The sequence below is a fragment of the Arachis ipaensis genome, chromosome B5, assembly GCF_059453495.1.
Source record: "Arachis ipaensis isolate K30076 ecotype BB chromosome B5, ASM5945349v1, whole genome shotgun sequence".
NCBI classification, from domain to species: domain Eukaryota; kingdom Viridiplantae; phylum Streptophyta; class Magnoliopsida; order Fabales; family Fabaceae; genus Arachis; species Arachis ipaensis.
Genome location: NC_142440.1, coordinates 21,601,276 through 21,628,896, shown reverse-complemented (window position 1 = coordinate 21,628,896; position 27,621 = coordinate 21,601,276). Strand labels below are relative to the sequence as shown.

General features: G+C 36.6%; 1 protein-coding gene across 4 annotated transcripts; it reads right to left on the bottom strand.

Annotated features, from left to right (window-relative positions):
- Window positions 1-335: 335 nt before the first annotated feature.
- Window positions 336-27,621, bottom strand: TOR (target of rapamycin). 4 transcript variants are annotated; one of them, XM_088488263.1, is made up of 57 exons: window positions 27,131-27,621; window positions 26,683-27,021; window positions 26,513-26,587; window positions 26,157-26,329; window positions 25,354-25,452; window positions 24,621-24,780; window positions 24,347-24,490; window positions 24,025-24,194; window positions 23,732-23,936; window positions 23,399-23,593; window positions 22,077-22,229; window positions 21,513-21,634; window positions 21,278-21,380; window positions 21,111-21,197; window positions 20,892-21,022; window positions 19,762-19,864; window positions 19,500-19,682; window positions 19,336-19,428; window positions 18,186-18,221; window positions 17,921-18,019; window positions 17,735-17,833; window positions 17,473-17,635; window positions 16,944-17,068; window positions 16,770-16,822; window positions 15,866-15,989; window positions 15,595-15,777; window positions 14,594-14,746; window positions 14,366-14,518; window positions 13,540-13,611; window positions 13,248-13,382; window positions 13,085-13,146; window positions 12,885-12,982; window positions 12,119-12,228; window positions 11,873-12,046; window positions 11,727-11,792; window positions 9,976-10,044; window positions 9,768-9,878; window positions 9,118-9,258; window positions 8,890-9,018; window positions 8,621-8,786; window positions 8,314-8,528; window positions 7,535-7,741; window positions 7,019-7,132; window positions 5,624-5,827; window positions 5,394-5,474; window positions 4,101-4,175; window positions 3,938-4,004; window positions 3,692-3,852; window positions 3,406-3,579; window positions 3,105-3,233; window positions 2,941-3,024; window positions 2,299-2,360; window positions 2,143-2,215; window positions 1,924-2,058; window positions 1,413-1,586; window positions 1,070-1,335; window positions 336-726 (listed from the first exon to the last, which is right to left on the bottom strand). In XM_088488263.1, the coding sequence occupies exons 1-57, from the start codon at window positions 27,248-27,250 to the stop codon at window positions 708-710; spliced, it is 7,416 nt and encodes a 2,471-aa protein (XP_088344389.1). In that variant the 5' UTR covers window positions 27,251-27,621; the 3' UTR covers window positions 336-707. The 4 variants fall into 4 exon arrangements, with proteins under 4 accessions (XP_088344389.1, XP_088344390.1, XP_088344392.1 ...); XM_088488264.1 differs by having other exon boundaries at window positions 21,278-21,377; XM_088488266.1 differs by having other exon boundaries at window positions 21,278-21,377; window positions 24,347-24,506; window positions 27,131-27,283.

The window sequence follows — 27,621 nt, the reverse complement described above, 5'->3', positions numbered from 1 at the left end:
GCGTGTGATGACTAAAGCTTGCGAATATAATCTAATCTTTATCAACCCGCCACAATATATTCCACCGCAACAACACAAGTATTCACCTAAATTTTACATTAAAGCGCAAGGAAAAGAACAAATTCGGACGCAGAACTGTCCTACTGTATAACATATTAAGTTATTAACATAGATGCAAGTACTGTGCTCCAAGAAACAAATGCATTCATACACCGTAGTTGCAAAAGTACGATCGCAAACCCTATTTCGCATGTGTGCAGTTGCATGCTATGACAAACAAACCATTTATTTATTTAATTTTCAAAACAAAGAAAACAGACCTGGGCAAGCAGAACTAAGCTTCCTAATCCTCTGTAAAAAGTTCTATATTTCACGTTAATGTAGTCTTTGGTTCATCTTATTTACAATCATACCGTAACAGAGCTATAAAGCGACTAATTGCTGTTTATCCATTGTTCGTGGTTTGATGTTTTCATCTAAGAATAAGAAGCCCAACATAATGTTAAAAAAATACCATGACTACAATCCCGTAGTTCCAAAAAATATTTACAGAGACCCGGTCGAAACGGGGTCCAACTAGTACAGGGACTGAACAAGTTGCTGTGTATATCATACATAAATACGAGGGAGGAACCGGATCTCGCAATATCCACGGGGAGTCTTCACTATATACAGGTTATATACAATATTTACTGCTCCCATGAGATTCACCAGAAAGGGCACCACCTGAAAACATTAAGAGAAAAACATTAAAATTTATAAGCTACTATTCACTGAAACCATCAAAATTATTTCATTATGAACTTACATTATCACATCACCATCAGGTTAAAAATATTTTTCTCCTAATAATAATAATAATAATAAAGGAGAGGAAAATGAATGTGCAGCCAATTGATCACAACCCAACAGCAATCCAAATTTACGATCGAAGAGGAGCACTCATTCTTAAATTTCTCATAACTGGCCCATACACCATAGCGGTTGCCAAATTTCGGACACATTAAAAGTTTGCCTTGTATTAGTAGTATATTTATACAGTGAAAATTAAAGGAGTCAGAGATCATACCCAACATAATTTTGGCACAAATTTTCATGTGAGGTAGCCTGCACAATTAACTTTTGAACTTGCAATTTCACGGATAAAGCATGATCTACTTCACGTGTGTCCCCTGAAATTAAGCTGCTATGTTCCATGGCATGCTGAAGAGAGCTGTTCAATACCGCTGAACTGGTTGAAAAATCACGTCCTGTAAGCTTATTGCTCATGCGAGCCATGACAACCACAGCACGCTCATTCAGAACCTCATTGGCATCTCCAAGTTGATTAACAGCCTATAAGTGTACGTACATGTAATAAGCAACATTAATCAAGAAGCAACAAAATAAATCTCTGCGGAGTCTTTAGTTACCTGAAGAAGTTCCCTTTCCCGTGCACCACGCTGAGGATGGGCAAGCTCTCTAGTTGGGGCAGATTCTTCAGCATTTACAACAGGAGGCACATGATTGCTTGTAAGCATGGACATTTGTGGAACTTCATTGAAGTTGAAAAGACGCCAATTTATGAGAGGATCGTGTACAAAAGCCTGAATGCAGGAAGAGCAAATCATCAACTTTATGATCTTTCACGTAAAGCTCAAAGCCTTAATTGATCACTCATCACTATGGTCCAACACATGAATACTCCACAAATTTCCTTATGTTTTCCATCCAAACAAATTTTACTATATTATGTTAGTAAATTAACAACCTAGAACAGTAAAACCCACATAAGCATAAAAGATGCCAACACTTGTACTCCAGAACGTGGCAGCTTGAACCAGTACTTACCAAGTACCAACTCCCAAGTCGTCAAATATATTTTTATTTTTTTAAAAATTAAGTTGTGAAGATACAAGTAATTGCTCATCCAAGTATCCATACCTCCATCATGGCCATAACACTATCCTTATTTGTTCGCAAAACTTGCATCACATTTTCACAAGTTGAGCGGAAGTTTCCCTCAATACCGCTGACTTCCATGGCTTTCACAAGCATCCTTGTCAAACGAAAAGGAACCTGCACATGAATTTAAAAAGTTAAAGGGAGGAAAAAATCCACAGTCCCTATGATCCACAGTTCATAAGTTGTTCTTGAATCCACCTTCTCTGGGAACTTCTCACGGTTCATTGAAGCTTCAAAGCAATCTCCAAAATCTATGTGTAAAATCTTCCCACTGCAGAATATCATAAACATGAGATACATGAAAATTTTTTACTAATCATGTCAATCTAACTAACTTTCTTAATCACAGATTACCTAAACCGATGCAACATAAGATTGCTGGGGTGGCGATCGCCTAAGCCAAGAAGGTAACCAACCTGACAAAAAAAACCCTTAGTTTGGCCCAGAAAACAATGAGAACAACTGGGAAATTTTAATTACAGACGGTAAATCTTAGAGATGGAATAACTAAACCACAAAACAATATGCTATATGTAATAAAAACAAATGACGAAAGGTCACAACTAATTAAGAGTTGATAAAAAAAATAAATAGCATAGCATGTTAGATTTACAGTTTAGTCTTATTGACAAAAGAAAATGGATCAATTTGCACTACTAAAGGTTCATAATAGTGGTTATGAGCCAGTTTAAAACTGGGAAGCCTGGGAAGGACATCAAGTGATGGGAAGAATTTTTACTTGCATCTATTCCAACTGGTTAAGTTCAGCTAATCAACAGGACTAACAAATGCTTTCAAAATAAAATAAAATCCTTATTGAAGAACCCCCCCCCCCCCTTTCCCCACCACAAAAAAAAAAAAAAAAAAAAAAACCTGAAAAGCACAAGTTCTCCAGTCAAATCTGTACAGTGTATATTGAAATTTCATTATGATACAAGTACTTATAAGGCAGACAGACATGATCACAAGTTCCACTCATGCATATTAATCACACACCATGCTCATAACTGCCAAGCTCCTAGTGTAATTTGTCCTCCTCTCCAGCCACACTTCAGATGTACGGCTCTTCAACCAAAGCACCTAGGGGAATAGGAACATTGCGAAACTCAAATGAGTATGTCATAGAAGACCATATAACACATCTATAAAGCATCACATACCCTTGCCAGGTCATTTCCTTCAGTATTGTTCAAAGCATATTCAAACACCTCCACTTTAGCTATTAGTGGCAAATGATCGTAATCAGGTGCAAAACTGAGCATATATTTGTGTTCCTGATTCAAGGTAATCTACAAAAGAGAGTATATAGAAATTCAAGAAAATATAAATTGGAAACTACCATAGCTACGAGTGAAGAAATAACTACTTTATTAAAACCTGGTTTATCCAAAACTAAGTGAAAACAAGAGAGAGAATGGGAGAAACAGATAGAAGAAACCACCAAGGGCATTCTGACCCCACCTTTCTGGTATCCCTGTATTCTCGAATGAGATGATGCAAGGTGTCACAATTTGGGACCCATTCAATTAAACCACTGTTTGGTGATAAAGGAATCACAGCATATCGTTCAATAGACAGATCTTTCTCTGCTGTCTTTGGAGAATTCTCAAGCAGAGTATTCACCAAACCAAAAAGCTGTCAAAGAACAACAAAGTTCTTATCAAGTAGGAAGCAAGAAAGAATCTAGAGAAATTGACCAGGTACCACTATACAAGAACCATGCTCATAACCAGAAGAGAAAAGATACCTGCATGACTCTTTCATCCTGGCGTAAATCCTCATGTCCCTTCAATAAGAAGGTATAATCTTCACCATCACTTCCATGAATTGTCAACTTTCTTGGTCGTTGCTTAGATGTTATGACAACAAGCTGGCGTGCAAATGATGCAATTGTAACAACAGGTGCATCTGAAATAAAGATGTGGGCATCCTGATATGCTTAATGTACAAAATAATTTAATGCTGGAAGATGGAAAGAAAAAAACTAATTTACCAGCACGATATGTCCCAGGAACAGCAAGCTCCAAATTGCGACATTCTAGTAATTCAGGAGAAACAGCCTAGAAAACATGCACAAAAGTACGGGGGCATAACTATCAAAAAATAATGCTAATAATAATTAAAAAAGAGAATCAACGATTAAGCATTACTCTTACCTCCAAGTCTAATGTTGTAAGGCTCTGAAGTTGTTTATCTATCTTTCTGAATACGTGATAATAGATGTCCCATGCCTAATGAAGAAATAATCAGAAAAGAGGGGGAAAATAAATTCACAGGAAGGAAAAAAGGCAGAAGCAGACTGCAACTATTATCTCTTTCATATATATTTCCTTCCCATATATTTAATTCTCCCCTCCATTTCAAAATAATTGTTCCATTTGCATTTTTGAAGGTTTCAAAATATTTGTCCCATTTACAATATCTAGGTAGCATTTATTTCTTTTTCCATTTTTGTCAATACTAAAAATGTAGCTTTTAGAAAGAGAATACATGTATTAAATAAAGGATAAATAAAGTGTTTTTTTCATAGGGATAATTCTATCTATCCATATAATTTTCTAAAATTACTAAGACATTTTTTTGTTTCATTTGATGTCTGTTTTTGACATTTTGGTTTTGGGGAAGTTATCATGAAACAAAGGGAGTAAATTTTATGTCATTGCCAATAGAGAATAGAATGTACAGACAACAATGGATCAAACAACATAGCAAACAATTAATAGATTTTTAATTTAATTATTTGAATCCCAGCATTTGTATGCTACTCAGGATTGCAATATTTCTTGGTACTTCAATACTTCAGAAACCTGGATATTATAAAAAAGATTAGCATTTTTTTTTCTGCTCAACTATTTTCTGTTGTCACATAGCAGGTCTGGTCTAGGCTCTAGATTCTCCAGACATGTAACCCCTACTTCCAATTTCTAACCCAATCCCACCAGAGTCCAAATTCTTCATGCAGTGGTAATCTTATCATAAAGATCTATAGGTAAAATAATGTTGTCCTTCCAATTTTAACTCCGCATCAGATAAAGACAGAAACTCCGAATCCTTCTTGCAGCTGTGCTTAGTACTATTGTACATATTTGTCAAAAATTCTTATCCTACTCAGCACTCACTGTCCATGTTGATTAGTCTGCAAATCACTCTTTCCAGGATAAATTGACCTAAACTTCACAGGCTTCAATAGGAATAAGGTTGCCAAAATTTAATGGATGTGACAAAGTGTTGCATTATGTGTATCCTTTTAGCTGTAAGAGATCTAGTGGGATCATGATATTTTGGTTGAACTTATCTAGGGTTCCCCCCTTCGTGGAGACCAGGAGAGAAGTTTTCTACCATGAATAGGAATAAGATTTAGAACAATGTCTGTGCCAAAATATTATAGCATCCCAATATCCAGGACCTTCATTCATAACAAGTAACATTTTCAATTCCAAATGTCATACCTGAGTAAGCTCAGCATCTTTCCCCGTTCTCTTATAATTCACACAGCATTCATAAGCCTCTAATAATTCCTGTCGATAGGCCTGACAATAAAAAGAAAGCACTGAAGGATTTAAAATAAAAACTTTAAAGTGATAACCCTGTGGAAATATAATATGGTTTTAATGAAGCTACGCCAACATTTATGATAATGATATGGATAAAGAAACAAAATGGAAAATCACCGTATGACCTCAATAAATATTCTCTCCTTTAAGGTAACATTGTTTTCCATTGCTCCTTTTTCAAGCATTTCATGTAATGGTTCCAAAACCTTTAGCATCCCTTCGATGTTATGTTCACCAAAATACAATCGGCTAGCTTCTTCCAGTGCTTCATGCCACATTTCATGCCAAAGAATAGCAACCCTGATAAGTTCTTTGGATACAAGTTGTGCCTGCAAATAAAACCCAGTTAAGGTTAAAACTGCATCAGTTTTACACAATAAACAGTAAGCGTTAAGAAAGTAAAATAGTAAGCGATGAATAGAAGATGTTATCTAAACTTGTATGTCTATTTAAACAGCATTGATCATACGCTATATATATATATATATATATATATAAGAAGAATTTTGTTAAAATGAGAAGAATATTACAAATAGATGCTATAAAGCCTAACTTTCCAATCTTTCTGAGTCGAGCTTTACACCAAATAGATGCTAGGCATCTAACCCTATCCCTAATGGGTTTGTCTAGATGGCAAGGGGTTGTGTTTTGGAGGATTGAAAACTGGAAGCGGATGTTAGGGACTTGGGTATTATGGGGTGCCCAAAGTGCCACATTGGGTAGTATGGATGCTTGATGATGTATTTAAGGAGAGTAGTTCTTCCCCCTTAATAACTAGCTTTTAAGATGTGGTTTCCCACTTTCCTTAGGTACTTAACAGCGAGATTTACAACTGAAACTACCAGAGGAGTCAAGACCTTATCTTTTTGTCAGGGTTAGAAGAGAGAAAAATCAAGGAGGCCTAAGAGAATAAAAATTTTAGAGGATTCCCTATCATTTAGGTTACAAAAGATGTGGCCCTAGGAGTAAGAAGAACCCTATGAAGTGCAAAAGGAGCGAATAAGAATATTGTGCAAGGAAGATAGATGATACAGACGAGATAAGGCTAAGTTAAAAGAGGTATCTACTATCCAATGGTCTTCCCAAAAGTTAAAATGAGATCCCATCACCTACCGTAAAGGAAATAATAGATTTCAAAATAGTGTAACCTTGAGAAATGAACTTCCTAGGGATAAAATGAGTAGCATGGTTAGCAGAACTAGTATTCTTGCCATTCTTATCCATACCATCTTTACTTTTGATAACTTGATGCTATAGAGAGTGAGATTCTAAAGGAAAGCACCATTTTTGGTACTGAAGCAACATTCTTGGACACAATATTGCCAAGACCCAAGCTTCCTTCCTTTATAGGATGAAAACAAACTACCGAATTCCCCAAGTAATCCTAGTTTGTATCCAAAGCACCAGACCAAATGACTATAACAAGTATTTATGAGCAGACGTTATTTTCAAAAGTACTCTATCGTCGTTTCCAAGGTAGGGACTAACAACAGATAGATCATTGTCTCAAACATGCAAACCTGATCTACAAGTACACCACTATGCTGCCGAACTTTGTCAACAACTTCTTGAGCTGCTGCTTTACGTAAGTTGCTTATTGATTTACAGGCCACAAGCAAAGGATACATGAGAGCCTACAGAACAAATCAAATGCAAACAGCCGATCAGTTAATAACAAATTTGGCATCCAAAGCATTATAAGTTGACGTGGGCAACAATACAACATGAAACATTAAATAAGCTTAACACATAACACTCTGGTTCTTCCCTCAAGAATAAATTGTCATTTGTTAAATAGGATGCTTCAATAAAGGAAAAAGAAAAAACCACTAAGGTTAAAACCAAATAGGAAGGTTGAAAAATTGTACTCAATTTTCAATAAATTCATTCATTTCAAGGCAGCAACAATAAGTGAAATATTCCAAAAAACAACACTTCGCAGCTTCCATGTGTGAAACAGCAATCAAACACTTAAAGGGTGCAACTAACAAATGTAAATAACTGGGTGGGCATGGCTCCATGCTCAAGCCACATACCTGAGGGTGATTTTGCCCAATCCGAACCAGAAGTGATTGTATCAACTCTCTCACAGCATGATTGTTAGAATGTATCCTGGCAATTATTTGAGGAAGAACGACTAGCCAAGTATTGATATTAACTAGAGAGAATCCTCTCGTCAGGGCCATTTGAACTTCTGCCGTGGCTCCATGGTTAAACCATAGTGTCAGAAGGCGAAGGATATCCTGCCACCAACAGCAAAGTTTTATAAATCAAATGATTGAATAAGGTGAAATGTAATATGCCAGAAGCTAATTGTGGAGGGCAATCTGTGAAGCAGGCCAAAATCCAAGGAAGCACAATAGTAAATTGTCACGTCGCCTGTTCATAATAAATATTATGTGGATAAATTAGGAACACAGAGAATAGAAACCAGCATGAGCATGAGGCCCCAGCAGATTGTTTAGAGACGCCAATTTGAATCCTAGAGATTTACAGCACCATTGAATACAACGGAAGACAAAAATGGTCAAAACACAAAATGCCGTGGTAACAACAGAAGATAATAGTAGGAATAATGGAATCACTAAAAGAAATTTGTAGACAAACATGTAAAGGTGGAATTAAAATTATGATACTATCAAATAACCACGGGATTTTCTCATCCTTTAAATCCACTAATTAATTCTAAGATGATTAGTGCTTGGGTCATGACATCTAATAGTACCAGCAAAAAATTACGTTATTGTCATTATACTGCAAAATCAAAATTGATGGAAACACGTTTTGGATCATACTATAAGAAATTGTCTCTTACCTGTAAACTGTCATCAACACCTTTAGCATTTGCTGCACATGCTATCGAATGGAAGTATCCAGTGACAGCTGCAACAACATACCGAGCGGCGAAATCTGGAAAACCTCGTAAAGTGTAATGAGACATCACTGCTGTATTGAAAAGTGCCCATTTATGCCAAGCTTTGCCCCATTTATTTGCATGATGAGTGGCTTTTTCAAATGCACCAAGTATATCTAAACATAAAAGGGGAGAAAAGTAAAAGAAAAAAAATGGAAAAGATCAATATAGTTGTATCTTTAATGTTCAAACTATGACATCTAAGAACCTGTTATGGAATCATCATCCAGCCCAGGAGAAAGCGACCACTGCCAGGATCCAAGTATTAGGTAAACACGAGCAAGGAGGGGAACAGTCGGACTTAAACCACTAGTGAAGCCCGAAGATGAAACAGGTTGGATGCTCAGTGCACTTGAGAGCTCCATAGCCAAACTCTAAGTCAAAAGTAAAGCAGGCATGCATATCATTGGTGCTAAATATTTGAACTCCAGTAAGTGTTCAACATAAAAAATCAAATACCACTTGTAGATATTTTACCTGCAGCCTAATAAATGCTTCCCTGCGCTTTGAATCCTCCCCAAGTGACCACTGGTACTTCAAGTATGCCAACATTACTTGAGGATGGCCATGGTATCGTACATTTTCGGCAGACATTTCGGGGTCATACTGAGGAAAAGAAGGTGGGGGAGTAGTTGACTGTCAGGTACAGGATAATGAGAAATGGCACAAAACAGAAACTTTTTCAAAGCAGGTAACAACCCAAACCTGCAAAAGCTTTACTAAAGTCGATCTTGCTTGGCTAATTCGACCACTTTTTCTGCAAAGTGAAGCAAATTTAAGCCAAGTTTCAACATCTTCCACAGGAGGCAGCACAAGTGCTCTAATAGCCAAAAGTGCCTGCCAGACCTGCACACACACAAGTATCAGAAAATTAAAGGGAAAAAATAGATCACAAACAGGGAAGGGAATCAAGGCCCAACTTTAAACAATGTTACCTAGATAAAATTCTGGCTGCATGAGCTCCTTTAATCCCAATAACCCCATAAACAAATGATGTTCATAACAAAAAATTTAGATACCCACATCTTGAGACAGAACAAAAACTCTGAAGTAACCCACTCATAGCATTGAATAGTAAAGGTTTAATTACTCTAGAAGTCCTATATTTCACTTAATTTTCAATTAGGTCCCAATATTTAAAAATTTGTCTTATTGGTTGACTTACAATTCAAATTTATAACCGCAGTTATGGCCTCATGTAGCAACAAGGGTTGTGACACTACTTATCTATAATTCCATTCATTTTCAAAGAAATAGTGATGAACTCCATGCATACAGTCAGAAGACTGTTTAATTGCAAGAATCCCTAAAATTCTTATGTTTAAGCATATTTGCTTTTAGGAAAATCTGTTTACCTCAACATTACTTTTAGCTCCTTGTATACGCTGAGTCCACATATTGCGAATAAGAGCCCGTCGCTCCTCAGCAACCCTGTCTGCTATAGGAAGTGTGCGGTAATCAATAACCTGTCAAGAGAAAAGCATTACCATGTTACGCTACAATTATAACATCAAATAACGGGTAGTAACTTAAGGCAAGAATTCTGGACATATTAGAACAAACCTCTTCCAGTTCCGATAGTTGTTGAACCCGAACCATGTTGCTATATGCACGTTCATAGCTCTCCAAAACCTGAAAATGAAATAAAATAATACAATTTAGGAGTATTCAAAACCGAACAAAACCAACGAACTGAACCAAAAAAACTGAGAACTGAACAAATCGGAAACCGAAAAATTGAATTAAACCTTAAAACTGAAGAACAGCAAATTTCTTCGCACACAACTACAGGGTTAAGGTGAGGAGAAGGACCGTACAAATTGGGGGATAAGGGATCCCCGATACAAAAACAAAACAAAAACCAAAAGATTTTATCTATAAAGCATAACTTTCCAATCTCTAACATGTCTGAGAGGGAAAGTCCCCTATAAAGATCATGAGTGTTACACCAACTGGATCCAAGGCATTCAATTCTATCCCATAAAACATGCTTGTCAGAAAATCAGTCATTGAAGGTGTGTGCATTACGCTATCAAACCGATCAATCCTTGTCAAAAGAAATTGGTCTAGGGTAGCCCAACACTCATCAAAGATGCTAAATAAGTTGTTTCATAAGAAAACAGCTATTGGGCAATGCAAAACAGATGTGGATTTGATTCTGAAATTGCCCCACACATAAAACACATAGCCTTATGTGGCCTTCGAACCTACAAGAAGTCATTGGTATTAATTCTGTTAAGCACAGCTATCCATATAAAAGATTTGACTTTAGAGGAATGTTTGGACTTCCAAATGGATTTGGCTATATGGAAAGGTGTGTTAGAGGAATGAGTGGGAAAAAGGAAGAAGAAATTACAACTAAAACTACTAGAGGGGTCAACAGACCATATCTTTGTCAGGGTTAGGAGACAGAAAAATTATGGAGACCTAAGAGAATCAAAAGTTCAGCGGATTCCATATCATAAAGGTTACGAAAGAAGTGGAAGTCCCAAGAGAAAGAGGAACCTTGTGTAATGCAAAAGGACCTAATAACTGAATAAGAGAATTATGCAAAGAAGATAGATGATAAAGAGGAGGAAAGGCTAGGTTGAAAGAGTATCCCTTATTCAATGGTTTTCCCAAAGAATTACATCATATAATACGTGGACAGTACAAGGTTATTGCACTAGGCAATAAAAATAATCCAAAGCTAGTATGTATAAAAGGCTTATCAACCAACATTTGATGGTAATCAGTGCATAAAGCAATATTACTCAAATAATGATCATAATCAGCACAAGATTCAAACATGAAAGTAAAATTGTAGAAAGCTTATGACCATTAAGTGAAAGATCAACTCAGCAAAACACAATTCACAATTGCTTAGAAAGATCTAGTATGGTTTTTATGAACACTGTGACATTCAAGATTTCAAGTCATCTAATGCATCCCAAACCTGAGATCAAATTAATAATAGAGCTTGCGAAAACAACTTAAACATGGTATGAGAACTTCTTGTGAATGCCGGTCCAGCACACACATCCTTTGATTGTTCAAAAAACAAATATAAACACACCTTTTCGTGTTTATCTTTCATTCAACATGACCATTACCAGAAATAGAATATAGTACAACACAAGTACAGCATGAAAAAGTACTTTAAAACTTCCCCACCCTGTTTCCAGAGTGACACTGATCAATTAGTATCTGGGAGAGTGATTGTAGTGCAATGATAACTCACAAACACTATGTAACCAACTAAATATTAGTGAAATTCAAGTTAACCAATGCTGAAGGACAAAACCAAATAAGGAAAGTTTATGAAGCATACTAACCAGAGCTGCAAGCTCTGTTGCCAGACATTTTCTAGCTCTTTCAACATATTCGCGTGCTTCATCATACTGCCAATAGAATTAGATCACAACATAAGCAAACTACAGAAAATGGTAAGAAAGGTCAGATACCTCAAGTAAACAAATACCTTTCCTCTATGAACTAAAAGAACAGCCCTGAAAAAAGTACCGCTGCTACTTCCATCACCATTGGAAGCAGTATTCCCCAGGCCCCGCAGTTTTGTTTCATCACCATCATCTAATCGAGATACATATTCTGCCATTTGATCCCATTCTCCCATGTTCCAAGCAGCACTTGCAGCCTAACATAACAATCAGCATAAGCACAGGCAAGTGAAAAAATCTTACACACAAGGAAAGGCTATGAAACCAACCATTGATGCCATTTCAAGGCGAGCAGCTGGCTCAGCTGGGGTCCAGTATTCTTTACATAGGTTATTCAATTCTTCCCATCGAGCCAATGCAGCAAGGCATCTCATCCTACCTGCAAAGCCAGCTCCAATCACACATTTTCCAAGATGGAAAAGAAGTTCCAACATGAAAAGCTAAGCTAGTAACAAATTTAAACGTACAGTTGCAAGAAAATGTTATCAATATTTAGTGTATACTGAGAAGGAAAAACTGGAGAATGAACAAGAAACTGTTGAGGCCAATCAAGCCACTTCTGCTTGGGGCATCATCTATAAATTGCCAATATTTGTATTCATCTCATGGCCAACATGGGCATCACCCTTTACATAGGATAAGATTGTTTCACTAACCAGGAAGCAGTGGCACAACATCGTTAGCTATGCCTCACTGTCAGAGACAAAAATGTGGAAACTTGTGTGCATTGCATCAAGCTTTGTATTTTATTATTTTTAATTGTTGATTAATTCTTTTACCTTGGTAGCTGGCCCATATAGCAGAAACATCAATCTTCAAAGCATCCCAACCAGACTTCGTACATACAACAGTTGCATAATTCTTTTGTCTCGATATTATTGAGTTTTGAATTTTTGAAATTTAGTTCAGCATAATATAGATACACCTATAGTGTACACAGCCATGCCAAACTAGGGCAATATAGAGGCGAATTCAAATAATTCAAAATAAGGGACTAATAAAGGATGTTAAATGCATCAATAGTTCATTACAGACCTAAAGTAGCATCCAAGATAACATGTGGACTTGTTGCTTGAGTAGCCTTTGCAGTATAAGCCTTGAGGGCATCATCCCATCGCTGCAGTTTCTCATACCTACACAATACATACTATAAAACTTCAATGTCTTGAAGAGTTTGTCAGAAATATAAGCTCAATAAACCAAGATCAATGATATAGATAAAAAGCAAAAGTTACCATGACTCCTTAAGTTGAAAATCCAGATTCTGTTGTGCATATGTCAATATACCAACTGCAGCCTACAATATATGTTAAATTGAAATGGACGGGAAGAAAGTCAACATAGAGGGAAGCAGCCAAATTATAAACTCGATGAGAAATCATATCAATTCAAACTAACCTCATGTTGGTGTAATTGATTGTTGATATGTATAAGAGCTTCAACTACTGCAACAGGATTGGCATCCATCTTCTTAGAACGTGCTCCTTCAAATTCCATTTCTTTATAGTGTAGGGCTTTAGCAAATGCACGACACTGCAACATAGAAAAATAACAGCATGAAAAAGTGCATAGAAATCTGGGAAAATTATCCAATAAAACGTCGTTAAAAGTTGTTAAAAGAGCAAAATGTGTTGAACAGTGGAGACATGTAATACACACACCCAAAGACATAAAGGGAAAGAGAGGAGACCTTCTCAGCAAGAGCACCAAGTAGCCGAATGTCTATAGGAAGAGGCTTCTCATCATGTTCCATGAACTCAGCCTGCAAGAGCATAAATTTCAACAGGAGCAAAATGCAAAAGATTCACCTCACCAAATCTTCAAAATATGTATCGTTAATATTAAAATATGAACAGTGTCTAAAACTAAACTTCAACAAAAGTCAAGCATGCTATACAAAATTTCCAACACAACAGTAAAGTCTCTGAAAATTCAAGTGATAAGGGATCTCTCAAGAACAAAACTACTAAAAACATCAAATTGTATTTATTTTGAACAAGGAAAATAGTATGCTTGGTAATTTGGCTGATGGAATTCAAGAGGCAATTCATTCTTCAGTTTAAAATCCATTTAATGAGCCTACAGCAGTAAATTTCTCTATGGAGCCACACCATTTTACCATTATAGTCCTATTTGGGAAATAAAAATTAACATTAATAAGTACATCACTTCAGCCTTCTTCAAGCAAAAGTATATGTTAAAAAAAAAACAGTAGAAATAAATGATGATAGAATGTATTTTTCTCAGAAATCCAAAAATATTAGTGGGAAAAAGAGGGGGTACATTATAAGGTTTGCAACACAGCTTAAAAACAAGAATAGATTTCCATCACAATTATCTAAATTCCTCACTGTCCTAGTACATTATATCCACTGATCTACATATTATCAACTAAAGTCTCACCCATGACCCTTTCTAAGATGCTGTTACTATTCAATAATCTTTAGGAAGCAAATATAAAGATATCATAGTTTCCTCTCACAGATTCTATAGAGTTAACAAGACAAAAGGCATACCAAGTTAAGAAGTGTAGCCAAGATTTCTGGAGGAATATTTGGTGAAGAAAAGGCCATCTCTAGATTTCGAACTAACTGTTTCTGGCTGGTCTCATTCAGATGTGCCCAACAGCTGACAAATCCAGCTGCAAACAGTTCTCGTCCAACAAAAGGCTGTCAAAGGCAAGAAGTGAATATTGGATAGGGGACAGTAATTCCACAATGAACAATATCAACAGGCAATTATACCTGCAATTGTGCCAGCCTAGCACAGGTTCGTAAGGCTGGAGAAGGAGATTCCTTTAGAAGTTGAATGCTAAAATGCCTCATCCATTCTGCCCAGTCCTCTTTAGTGCTTCTCTGGGAAGCCTCCCCAGCTGTCCGCAATCGGCCATCATTAACCTGTATGGAGACATGTGCTTAAACCCTAAAAATGAACATCACAAAACCTAGATACCTATGAATTGGATTCCTATGTCATATATCCAAATTCAAGTTCAAGAGTCCCAATACACCAATCTTTAGAGTAGAGTTCCCATCTAACGTGTGTGTAGGGATTCCACTAGCACAATGTGTAATGACATTATTAAGACAATCAACAAATTATTTATTGGAAGGTTCATAGATTATACAAACCAATTGATCCCAAATGAATAATCTCATGTTAAATCAGTTATAATTAAGTGTTGTTAATGGGGTGGTATCAGATGTAACATTAAGGAAAACTATTGTCTTGGTTTCAGATGCAATATATAAATGTAACATTAAGGAAAACTATTGTCTGCTTTCAGGTGCAATATATAAAACCTGAACAAGACTTAACCCAACTAAACATCTTACAAATGCAATCTTCAAATATTTGCCTTTCTCCTTTACTTCCATTTTTCCCCCTGCCTCAGCATTACTTCAATTATACCGACTTGCACTTATACTTTCCTTTCCCAGTTTAAACTTTTCATTCAGTACTCAGACTTCACTGCTTCTTCTGTAAATCCTATCTTCCTGTCACTTGCTCTCCCCCACCCCCACCCCCACCCCCCAAAAAAAAAACACACGAAAATATAAATATATAAAAGGAAAAAAAGGGAACCCCTCTGCCAATTGTTTATCTCTACAACCAGTATTAATCAATACAGCAACAACAGAAGCCTTAAGATTTTCATCTTCATTGGTTAACCCTCGGGTTTCCAATTTGTAGTAGACATGTTTTAGAAAAAGCCAACATATTTCGACTCATCACAAGAGGATACCTGATGGCCTTTGAGTTTATGGGCATCAGATCCATCTTCATAAGGATCGATCTCCACATCATCTAAAGGATCACTAACAACCTCAACAGGAAGCCTTCGGCTCAGTCTTTGAGAAGTTGTGGTCCCAAGGATAAGTGGTTCACGTTTCTGTAGACGCCCTTCAATTTCCTCAAATTCCTTGTGCTGCAGTAATATATTACTTAACAAATTTTCAAGGGAAAGATATGTTAATGTAACCTAAAAATCCAAACAGAATTGGAAAAACTCAGACCCGCAGGCGATATTTCAGCAGAAGTTTGTGTATTGATGGAATAAAAATTGTAAAATCCTCGCCAAGGGCATGAGCCAGACAACAAAGTGCATCTACGGCATCCTTCCGGAGCTCATCATTCTTTCTGTCAATTTGAAGCAAAACTGTAAGAACTACCAGACCAGATAATTAACATGAATGTCTAAAAAATTATATGAACTAAATATGGAGAAAACTGAGCTACTAAGAGATATAAAATTTATGGGAGGTCAACAGACTTTTAATTTCTGTTTTTAATTTCTGCTTTCATCTCCATGTTTTCTGTTTTCAAATGTTTGTAAAGCAAATACTAAAAACAGTAAAAAAGATAAAATCATTTCCAGTTTTCGCATCATGTTTTCACGATTTCCTTCACAAAATCTAGAAAACAAAATATGAGAACAGAACCAAACAGGCCCTTAAACTCTCTAATTATGGATAACAAATCCCAAATTCCTCAATAACAAACCAAAATTCTGACTTACAATTACTTCATACTTCAGAAAGTATTTAGTACAATTATTATCTCCTCATAGTGCACCATAACCCCTTTGCTAGAAAAAGAGCCAAGGGTTTGCAAACTAGCAATCTTCTAGGAATAATTTTCGACACTGTTAAAATCCTAAGATCAAATAGTGTGGAGAGGAATGGCAACAAAATTCCAAATTTCCAATAATAATTCTGAATGAACTTCTGTGTAAGGATGCGATAGATTTGCAAATTAATTATACACACCTTACAATTTAAAGCTCCTTATGATCATTGTTCACATTTAAAACAAAGATCTCTTTAAGTGTTACCTTTAATTATTAACTATTATGTCAAACAAAGGGGAAAGGACAATGGGTTCCACTACAATATGAAATTCTAGAATTTGCATACTCACCCATCCAATACTAGTTTCAGGTGATGCACAAGAGAGGATATATGACCCGTGACCTGCAGATAAAGGGAGAAAAACCAATAGAATAACCAAAAAGAAAAAAAATAAAAGTGTCATGTTATATCAGCATAAACAAGCCCACTATAAATATATGCGTATGGATCCTCATAAACCAACCTGCACACGAGGGATCAATCTTGTCAAAGTTTTGATTGCGGCACGTCTTATGTCTACGGAGGCATCCACTTTAAACAAACGTATAAGAGCAGGAAGAAGTAGATGCATGTGTTCATCTAAGGTGCCTAAATTACCAAGAATAAGGTCGTCATGGTTAACCATTTTCTGGCCAAGACAATCACATATGTTATAAATTCCTTTTGTACAGTAAATCTGATATAGAACTCATGAAATCAAAGGCATAAAACCTATTTTTACTAGTAGTGACACTCACGCTTTTCTTTCTGCTGAATTTCATGTTATTTCCAATAAAATTTGCATTTCAAATTCAAATAACCATTCAAAAGGAATAGTAGCAATATGGGGTATGATATACAGTTATACACAATCATAAATGTTGGGTTGACTGGTTCAAGAATAAATAACAAGTTGTAAGTTGCAATGACAAATGACACAAGTTGAAGGAATCCTGTGTGATTTAGCACGAGTAACAAAAAAGGGAACAACATACTATGTAAAGACTACTAACCACCAAACACTTCAAGAGTGTGGAGAATATCAAGCACATATGTGTAGTCATTACACCGTTCTGCATCACTAATAACCTGAATGCAACCTGGCAGAATAACTGGAAGATATGTTCTAAATTCATCATTGAGAGCCAAGCAAAGCTGTTCCACCAGGTGAAGAACCTGTGACATTCAAGCAAATAACCAAACAAAGAAAATGAAAAACCACCAGAGAAAATCTCTAGGTTAATCTACATAAATTGGAAAAGCAGCACTACTAACAGGATATCCAAGAGCTGGACGCGCTGGGGCTGGAAGTGTGAATGATGACCACAGTTCAGATATTAGAGAAAGCAAATCTTGCAAATATTTACGAATGTGCTGCAAATTCAGAACCAAGCATGTGAGCAGAAAAGGAAACAATGATCAATTTGATTACGCACGCACACACACACATATATGTACTACCTGGCGCACAATAGAAACAAGAGTTCCAAGCTTCCATGTAATGAAGTCTTTTAGACTATCTTCACATGTACGAACAGTATGAAAGAGATCAGGCAAAACCTACAATAAAGCAAGGACAAAGCCCAAAGTTTTAGGTCACAAAATGAATTTAAATGCCATAGACAAGTACTATGGCACCAAGTCAAATACAACAATAACAACAAACATGGACTAAAGACCATAAGAAAAAGTATGGCTGAGCAAAGATGTAAGATAGAGAACTAACCTTTGGCAAGTACGGAACACAACCAAGACCCATTGACTGACCTCACAAACAACAAAAAACAATCATACCAGCAATGAGTATCAATAATGTAGATGCATGGAAGCATAAATGCAATTTAACATCCAACTGGTGAAAGAGAACACTTCAATATCCCTTCAGTTACAAAAATTCTATCAAGATACCAAAATCAAAATACTTGGTTGCTTAAATAATATTCTTTTACAGTGTATTTCATAAATCAAATATTAGTAACACACGTACATCAGCCCAATAAAAAAATTCATGCTCTGAGGTTAAAACTCTTGTATTTAACAACACTTCCTTCACAAAATCTGCTATATCAAGAAAAGCTAGCAGGAGGATTCCGCAAAGAGGATAGCAAACTATGCAACACTCAGTTGAAATTAACCATCCTGGTAAGACTTGCCATCAACTTGGTGTGTTCTTTCGATTAATCAACCACTTGGTTCAGGACATGAATTTCATAGGAGAGATATAGAAATACTAAAGATACATGCAAACTTAAAAATTTACAAAATATGAAGTGATTCAAAAAATAGAGTATAGAATATAAAGGATAAGCAAAAAGGGGTCTCTCCTGCTCCTCCCCCCCCCCCCCCCAAACAAAAAAAAAAAAAAAGAAAGGAAAGTAAGTAGAAAATGAAGGGCATAAATATATAGCAGAATCAAGTTCTATGTCAGTCTAATCATTCAGCAACACTTATAACATCACAAGTGTAATTGTATTTGAATTAAATTAAATTTTTCTTGCATTAATATATTAATGAACATAAAAGAAAATAAGGAAATTTTATAGCATTTATGAGGAGAAAAAACTATGGTAACCAGACAAGGACAATGGCCCATTATTATTTCTTTATTTTGCAATTCCATGTCAACTATTTTAGAAATGTTGTATTCTGTATTTCAGTTTCAGGTGCATCTCCTCAAATTAATTCATTTATCAGATACAGGGACAGAAGTGAGCTGATCATAACAAGACAACACTTTGCTCCTGTTTACTTTTATAGAAGAACTTACTAAGAAAGAGGAGACCAGGAGAATACAAACCAGGAAAATTAGAAATTGCAGGATACACAGAAAATAATAGAGGAAGCACAAGACACAGGCCTGTTGCATGCTGGCATACCTTGAATATGAACATGAGAGAACCAACCACTTTCAAATGGTAACTAGCAAGAGATGGATCCCTCAATATACGCATCAGAGAATTAATTGCAACCTGAAATCATAAAAAATCAACACAAGTTGGGTGAAAAATAAAGGTACAGAAGTTTTGTGTTAATGTGCTACCGTGGAATAATAATCATCTGATGAAGCAAATGAAGGCCACAGGTCAACAGGAAATTCATCCATGCACTGAATCTGCTGACTTGAATCACTAGCCGGGCGGGTAACTTCTCCATGAGACCCTGGCAAGGCTTTCTGATTCCGTTTATGCACATGAGGATCCAGAGCACCCATAATCCCAAGAACCTGGAAGAACCCAAGTACAATTTAAGGACAAAAGCATGCCTATATCAAAAGATATCATCTTTTTAGTTTTTACTATTACCTTCAATACTTCCCGTCTGGTGGACCACACCAGTTCACCATTCAGTAATTTTAAGAGTAAGCCAAGTAACTGGGGGTACTCATTATATGGAGTTATAACATACCTATCAAAATTGTAAACAAATTTGATCACATTAATATAGAAAAATTGAGCATTAGACTTCAATGCCCTCTTCAAACTATTTTATTCATAAGTACATCTCGATAAAAAAAGGTAATGCAAGAATTTGAACGTGGGTACTAGTTTTAAAGAACATCCCGGTATACATGCATCATGCACTAACACAAAGTCCGAGGAATGGTCACACCCAAAGGATGCAATGTAGAGAGTCTAACCTAATAAATGCATCAGTGGCTTATTCCACAGCTTAAACCTGTAACTGAGGTCACACAGAAACAACTCACCCGTTACCCTAAAGCTCCCCTTTCGTGGGTACTAGTTTTAAATTTCAAATTTTTTGTTGACGAAAACACATCTGGATAAATTATCATCAAGATGCACAAGAAAACACTTTTTTGGGATAAAAGAAGAAATATCATTTGAACAAAGAGAACATTACACGAAGTTGGAAGATAAGATATCCTGAATTATTTTATAATTTATATACTAGCAAAGAACTTCTTTAACAATCATCCTCAAAATAAATTTTCAATGTTAAGAAATTAGGAGAGAAAAAAAAGAACATTATGTAAACAATATTATGTAAAAGATAATATAGCCATATTATATCAATTTGCTAGTTCTAAAATAATATTGCCAAACAAGTTTCAAGTTCTATTAATTTTTGAATACTTGTAAAAAAAATTAAAAAGAGATTTAAGCATAAATGATATGAGTTCAGACATGATTCAAGTCTGGGTGCAATTGCATCATTTGATCCATGTAACTATCTGCACCTATTGAGATGGGGCTTTATCGTTGTTGTTCAAAAAAACAAACATTTCAAATAGATTTTATTCGTAATCATTAAGATGCTATTTTAAGAACACTGTTACAAATTAGTTTTTTGTTCTTTTATTCATTTATTTTTTTGTAAAGAAGTTGAATTTAAAGTAAACCTGATTTTAAAACTGTTATAGAAAACTATAAAAAAATTTCTAAACAGGCACAAATACAACCATGTTCTTTACCCTGTGCTTTGTACAACTTGACCAAGTGTAGCAACAGCCACTTCCCGTTTAGAGACGGCTGCTCCATCCACTAAAGCATCCACTATTAAAGGCATAAGTTCAGGAATGTATTGCCTCATGGCAAAACCACCCTACACAGAACCATCCAAGTTAGTTTGGTACTTACCAAAATTAAAAAATAATAACAAATAAACGCCCAACAAGACTTAATTCACTAACCACTCTGGCAAGGTCCCCGACAGTCACAAGGACTCCACTAATGATTCCACTATTCGCACTAGCATCAACAAGTCTGGCCACAAGAGCCTGAAATAATGAGAAAACTCGTTAAGTTACTAAATAAACTTAATATAAGAATGTATCTCTAACACCAGAACTAGTAAAACCTTATGCACTGGAGCAATGTATGGAAGTATAAGCCTTTCACAATTCCTTATCAAACACCCAAGTAACTTCGCACTTTCTTCTTTGCATTTACTATCTGCACTGCTGACATGGCAAAACAAAATGGAAATAGAACAGAATAGTTCTGCTACCAATGCATCCTATAAAAATAATGAATCTTGGTATACATAATACATGAAGATGATCCACTAAATATTATAAACAATTCAAATTCACCTCTGCTCTAAGTATGTTAACAACTGTATAAGATGGCGACGAAGAGCTGGGAGAACATATGCAGGATTTTTCTCTGATAACCTTCCAGCCAATGAAATAGCATACTCCCGAACGTCAAAATCCTGCAGAAATAGACTCTTAAATATCAACAGTATTCAACAAAATGAAGCTCCAATAAAAATAAGGGAAATATAATCCTATGCAAGTGTACAGCATTATACAACACTTAAATCACAGCCATAATTCGGTCTAGAGAAGATATTAGAGGTCTGATCTGTCGATTTTTCTCCAATGAATCTGAAACAAAATTTATCAGGAAAAAAAAACATGTAGATTGGAATTACCAGTTAAATACTAAAAGTACAAGTACATAATACCATCAAAGTTGTCTATTGATATAATATGTGAAAAACATTTTTCTAAATTATAAAAGATAAATGTGAATGTGATTTCCCAAGATATCTAGCTACCACAGTTGCAACTAAACTTAACATCCTGCAAACTACTCTATAAGAATCAGCCAATAAACAACAGCAAATCACAACATATCTAGCTTTGTCACACCTCATCATTTAAAGCAGCAAATACTGCACTCAGATTGTCAGCCTGAGCCAAATACTCATCAAAACCTCTATCTCCATGGAGAGAAGTGAAGATAGAGTGGCGAACAGTAACATCAGCATCTGCAACAGCAGAAATGAGAAGCTTCTCCACAAGCTGCAAAAGGTCCAAAATCATTTAGTGACAAGCACATCATATATAAGTGTGCATCATTGCACAATTAAAATACCAAGATTCACTAAAGATAGCATAAGGAGTAAGGACTAAAGACTAGAGAATAGGCACCATATTATAAACATATGCAACTTGTATTAAAAAATGTTTCTGACAAAATTTAACCGCGAAACATGAAAAATCTGACAAAGGCGCAATTGTCTAAATTTCATAGTTCAAAAAAGAAAAATATTAGATTAATTTTTCACAAAATTACTTTTCCCTTGTCAACCATCTGACAGACCTACAGAGTAATTATAAAGTCAGGACTAAATCAATCACTAATCATTAAAATTCTATTTTGGGGTTTTCCAATTGAAACCGAATATTTTATTACCTTCATAATTAAGTTCTTATAGTCCCAAAATTTTCAACATAGATCCCTACTGTTAAAGCACCATTATAAACTATGGGAATCAGGGGCCCAATTAAAAGGTTTTTGAAACAGGAGTTACAAAAATTCATGTGTCACATGTTCAGCCTAGCCTACTATTAGAGAGTTAAAATGATGCTTCAATAATAGGACCCAAAAACAAGTCAAACTACAGTCCCCAATTACAAACTTCTATGCAGAAACCAAATTGGACATCCTCAAAAAGAATAGAGGCCGACATAAAATCTTCAGATGGTACTTCAGCAAAGAAACTTTCTTTGTTTTTTTTTCCCTACAGGGCACATCACAAAGAAAAGAGGGGTGGGGGGGTATCTACTAGTAAGAGCAAAAAGGACCAATAACTCCAACAAATCTAAGAGCAGAAACTTCTTCAAACTCCAACCAAACCATTCATTCCAACCAGATTTTCTGCATAACTGGACTGCAATTAGTCCACCGTAACAAGTCCGCCTTTTAAAAGTCTAACCCTTGCTAAACTTTGCATAAGATAGTCCACTGTAACAGAATTGACCTCGGCTCATTATACACAATAAAATGCTATCTGAAAGAGTCTAATTATTTTCTAAATTAAAAAAGGACTTCTTATCTTGGATTCTAGAAAAAGGAAAGTTTCAAAAAATTGGGGGGAAGAATTAGAAATGCACAGTCAAAAGTGAACAAGACAAAAGATATGAAGTATACAAAAAATAAATAACTAAAAAATTTGTAAACACCAAACCTCTTCCACAAGTCGGCGACGCTTTCCACCCGATCGATTTGACCTGCTAGAACCAAAATGAGCACATGCTACGCCAGAGAAAGAACTAGCGACCAATTTGCAACAACAAAGAGCAGCATCTTTTCGGGTAACTCCATCCTCATCATCCAAATATACAACAACTGATTCTCTAGCAAATTCAAGTAGGTCATGACCCTATATCAAGCGAGATAAACAGGGTTATAACATCTACCATTTTCCAATGTTTCTAAAAAAATGATAAAGACAATATATAAGGACTTTATTGAACATGACAACAGTTCATTATATTTATTGAAAATGAGCTTTGAGAACCTTGAAGTTAAAACGAGCAAGAGTTTGCAGAGCAAGCTGTATAAGACCAGGACCACTAAGCTCAGAAACCTGCTGCGGAACATTCATCACTGTTCCTCTACCAATGGAAGCTGCAGGCCTCCCAGGATGGTAATGGGATTTAGAAAGAACCATAGATATGCTGTCTAGCAACCGCTCTTGAATGGTAGGCAGAAGTGATGGAATGCTGAAGTAATGACAAACAACACAAATGAAACATTTTAAAAAATTAATCACTAAAAAGGTGGAAAATTTGTTGCAAACAAAACCTATACCTAGCACATATTTGCTCAAGAGCCTCCACAAGCACAGTTGAAAGACCCGTAGAAAACATAATATCCAAAAGCCCACGTACATGAGGTTCCATGGTTGGCCCCATTGCTTTCGCAATACTTCCAACACAAGCCAATGCTTCAAGCGAAGGCTTACTCCTACGAGGAGCAATCTACATCAATAGAATGGATATACTGTCAAATGATATCCTCAATTCCTCATCACGTATTATAGAGCAAAATACAACCAAGCATGAATCCTAATAGCAAATGCATCATGGAACAAGATGAATAGTGACATCAAACAACAGTTTCTGCAACATACCGCCTCGCGTAAGTGGGTAGTTATTGTCGGCAAATAATGAATGAGTTCCCCATCAAGTGCTCCAGCCATCTCTCCAAGGGCAATGAACCCACTATCACGATCTTGAGGTACTTTCAACACGGAAAGAATATGATTCATGCATATCTGCAAGGGATTTCATCTCCCATAGGAACTCATATAAGTATATCATTAAGTTACTTGAAAGTCTCCGTTCTGAATACTCTTCCTCCCAGTTTAATAAATGCAATCAACTAACAGGGAAAAGCTAACATACTGTTAAATAGTTGGTAACGAAACGATCACGTAGAAAATGTGCGATTCGAGGAAGCAATGAAGTTATGCTTAGGCGAACAAGCCGGTCTCGGTGCTCCAGGTATCTGAGAACAATTTCCGCAACTTCTCGGTATCTGGACATCATGAACTCACCAGTATTCCTTCACAGCAATAATTACATATAAACTAATTTCAGAATAATAAGATTAACTAGTAACCAACCCGAGTTTCATAATAACACATAGAAAAGTAGCGAGCAGATAATGTGATTAACAAACCCAGTCTCTTAGTATTGTCCATGTAGAATTTTTCCAGTAATATTATTAGGCACAACTGGCACTTGACTATTTTATTTTTACTTTCCATAAATTAGTTATTTAACTTTCAGGTTGCCATATAGAGTGGCAGCATTAAGCCGCGTAAGTTTACAACCTCCATTCCATTTTCATATTTATTTAGTATATGAATCTGTTAAAACATAGTTTTTCCCCAAGCATGCTTCATAAAGGACAGAACACTAGCAACATACTGGGTTGACTGGATAAAGTGTTTAATAAATAATTTTCAAGCTTAAAATGATTCTGAACTTTTAATTTATGCAGGAAAATCTGAAAATATTAGAAGAAGCGTAGAAAAATGCTCACTAAAAATGTAAACAATTTGTTAAGAATGCTAGCTTGAAAAAATTACAAAATTTTCATGGATCAGTGCAAAATGTTCAAACTTATAGCAACCTCAAAAGTTCTCCAACAGCAAGCAGCGAACCGTGTATGCTGTGCACTGGGGCATTTCTACCCAATCCATCTTGTGTTGCCTCAAACATTCGATAGTACCTGATACCAAATAAAAGGTAATGAACCTGACCTGATCTCTAACAGGGGTATATTATGCAATAGAAGATTAAAACCATCAAAATAAGCATGATGTGAGAAAAAACAGATGAATGAAAGGTGTAGCCAGAACCTCCAAAATGCACTGCTCTGGCATCAACTTTTACTACCACCATGGAGGATATCAAAGAAAGTAAACAACTGAATGAAATAATGCTGGATTTGGTGCCATATATTACTGTAAAACCAGGTTTCATGTTGGGTACATGCTGATGGGCACTCCTTGCTTTGACAAGGATGCCCAACAGTAGATGTTAGCCTCAAGTAGAGACAATGATCATGAAATGCAGTCCATATTTGTTCATACTTCTGCTTTAGCGAAAAGTTCAGAGTCTATTCAATAGTTAGTTCAGGTGTTCTACCATGTTGGATGTGTAATAGGTGTGAATCCGCCTGTCCTTCAGATATCTTTAGTGAAAGTTTAGTTGTGGAACGAAACAACTCATTCAGCTGGTAGACAGTTGAACGGTCACACTTCTACACAATCAACCTCGAATTGCTCTAACTCTTACATGAAACATAGCTTCACTAATTATATGTCATTTAGTTGGAATAGATCCACTGGTACCAAAGGCAACCAAAAAAGAAACCTACTACCATCTTCACAAATGTTAAAAACATAAAGCCTAAAAAAAGTAAGAACTTACCACTGAACACGCCAGCGTGTTTCACGCTTTTCTATAACACGAAGGCAGGCACGCAATGCCTCCACTGCCCGCTCACGAACAGGCAACGCTGGATCCCTCAAAGCGACCCAGATAGCATCAACAAATTCTGGCACATGGACATTGAACACGGTTGAAGCATTTTCTGCCATTTCCTGCAATGACCAAAAGGAAAATGATAGTGAATAGATATTCCAAACTTGCTAAAGAGAACAAAAAAATTATCAGCCTTACTCAATCAAATGATAACTTCAAAAAATAAAATGATCTTCTTCAACTGGAAAAGGGAATGAAGCCTCTATCAATTCTGACAAAATAACAACTATAGTGGCACTTACTTTCAGGATGAGGACAGCAGCAAATCGCCGATATTCCACTCTGTTCCCTCGAAGCCAGTCTAGAGCAATTTTCACCTACGAGATAAGAAAAATCAACGCACTCAAAACTCATGTCAAACAGAGCATGTTACAATGCTAAAGGTAAGGGTGAAAGTAGACGGGAGGGAAACCTGGCGCTCGACTTCATCGGCAGTCATAGCCCCACCAGCCCTGGCAAGATGGCCGAGAACCCTACTGGCATGAACCAAAATCTCAGGGTCACGCTTGGCCTCAAAGACTGTCCTCATGTAACTGGAGAATCTGGAGACCTTGGAAGCGTTCTCCCCAAGAGCCACATCTATGAGCTCGTCAATGGCCCTCAGAGCTCCCAAATTCTCAGCCACGTCACTGCTCTCGAGGAGGCTGGAGATCCTGTCGTATAGCTGATCCATGAAGCGAGAGAAGGCCTCGCCACTTAGGTCACGTGCTTCCTCCTCCAGATGCTTCTTGAATGCCAGCGTAGCACCCTCCTGCGTCACCAGAATGAACTAGTAAGTGAGTGAGAGTGAAAGAAAGTGAAAATTGAAGTGGAGGAGGAGGAGCAGAAGCAGAAGAAGTGAGAGAGTGTGAGGTAGAAACCTTGGGGTGGCCCCGGGTGCAGAGGTCTGCGAGGATGCGGTTGAGCGAGTCGAAGGAGGTGCCGGGGACAGGCGGTGGCCCAATGTAACGGTGGGACTGAGAGGGTGTTGCCATTGCCATCCTTGATTTTGGTGTGATGTTCCTAATCCCTAACTAAACTAAACTAAATCAGATTAAATTATTAGTGTTATTATTGAATTGAAATTTAGGAACGATGGATTGGAGAATCAGACATAGCATCCCGCCATGCCTGAGAATAGAAAGAAAAGACAGTGTGAGTGTGAGGGGGGCACCTCGAGATGAGGTTTATTAACTAGTTTCTGGGTGCTCCCAAGCGTGACCAAACTCACCCTGGTGATGGCGTGAGGTTGATGAGGAGACGAGAACTGGAGCGACTCGAGAACGCACCACACCCGCCACACGCACCCAACATACTCCAGTCCGACCCGTTACAATATTCCGCCCCAACATAATAATAAACAAGTTTAGAC

What these genes read in the sequence shown, in the direction of transcription:
- TOR (XM_088488263.1), bottom strand. Translation starts at nt 27,250, where the DNA reads ATGGCAATGGCAACACCCTCTCAGTCCCACCGTTACATTGGGCCACCG. An exon ending in TTAACATACTTAGAGCAGAG is followed by an intron (nt 21,381 to 21,512) that starts GTGAATTTGAAT and finishes TTGCCATGTCAG; the next exon opens with CAGTGCAGATAGTAAATGCA. An exon ending in ACATTGCTCCAGTGCATAAG is followed by an intron (nt 21,198 to 21,277) that starts GTTTTACTAGTT and finishes TCATTATTTCAG; the next exon opens with GCTCTTGTGGCCAGACTTGT.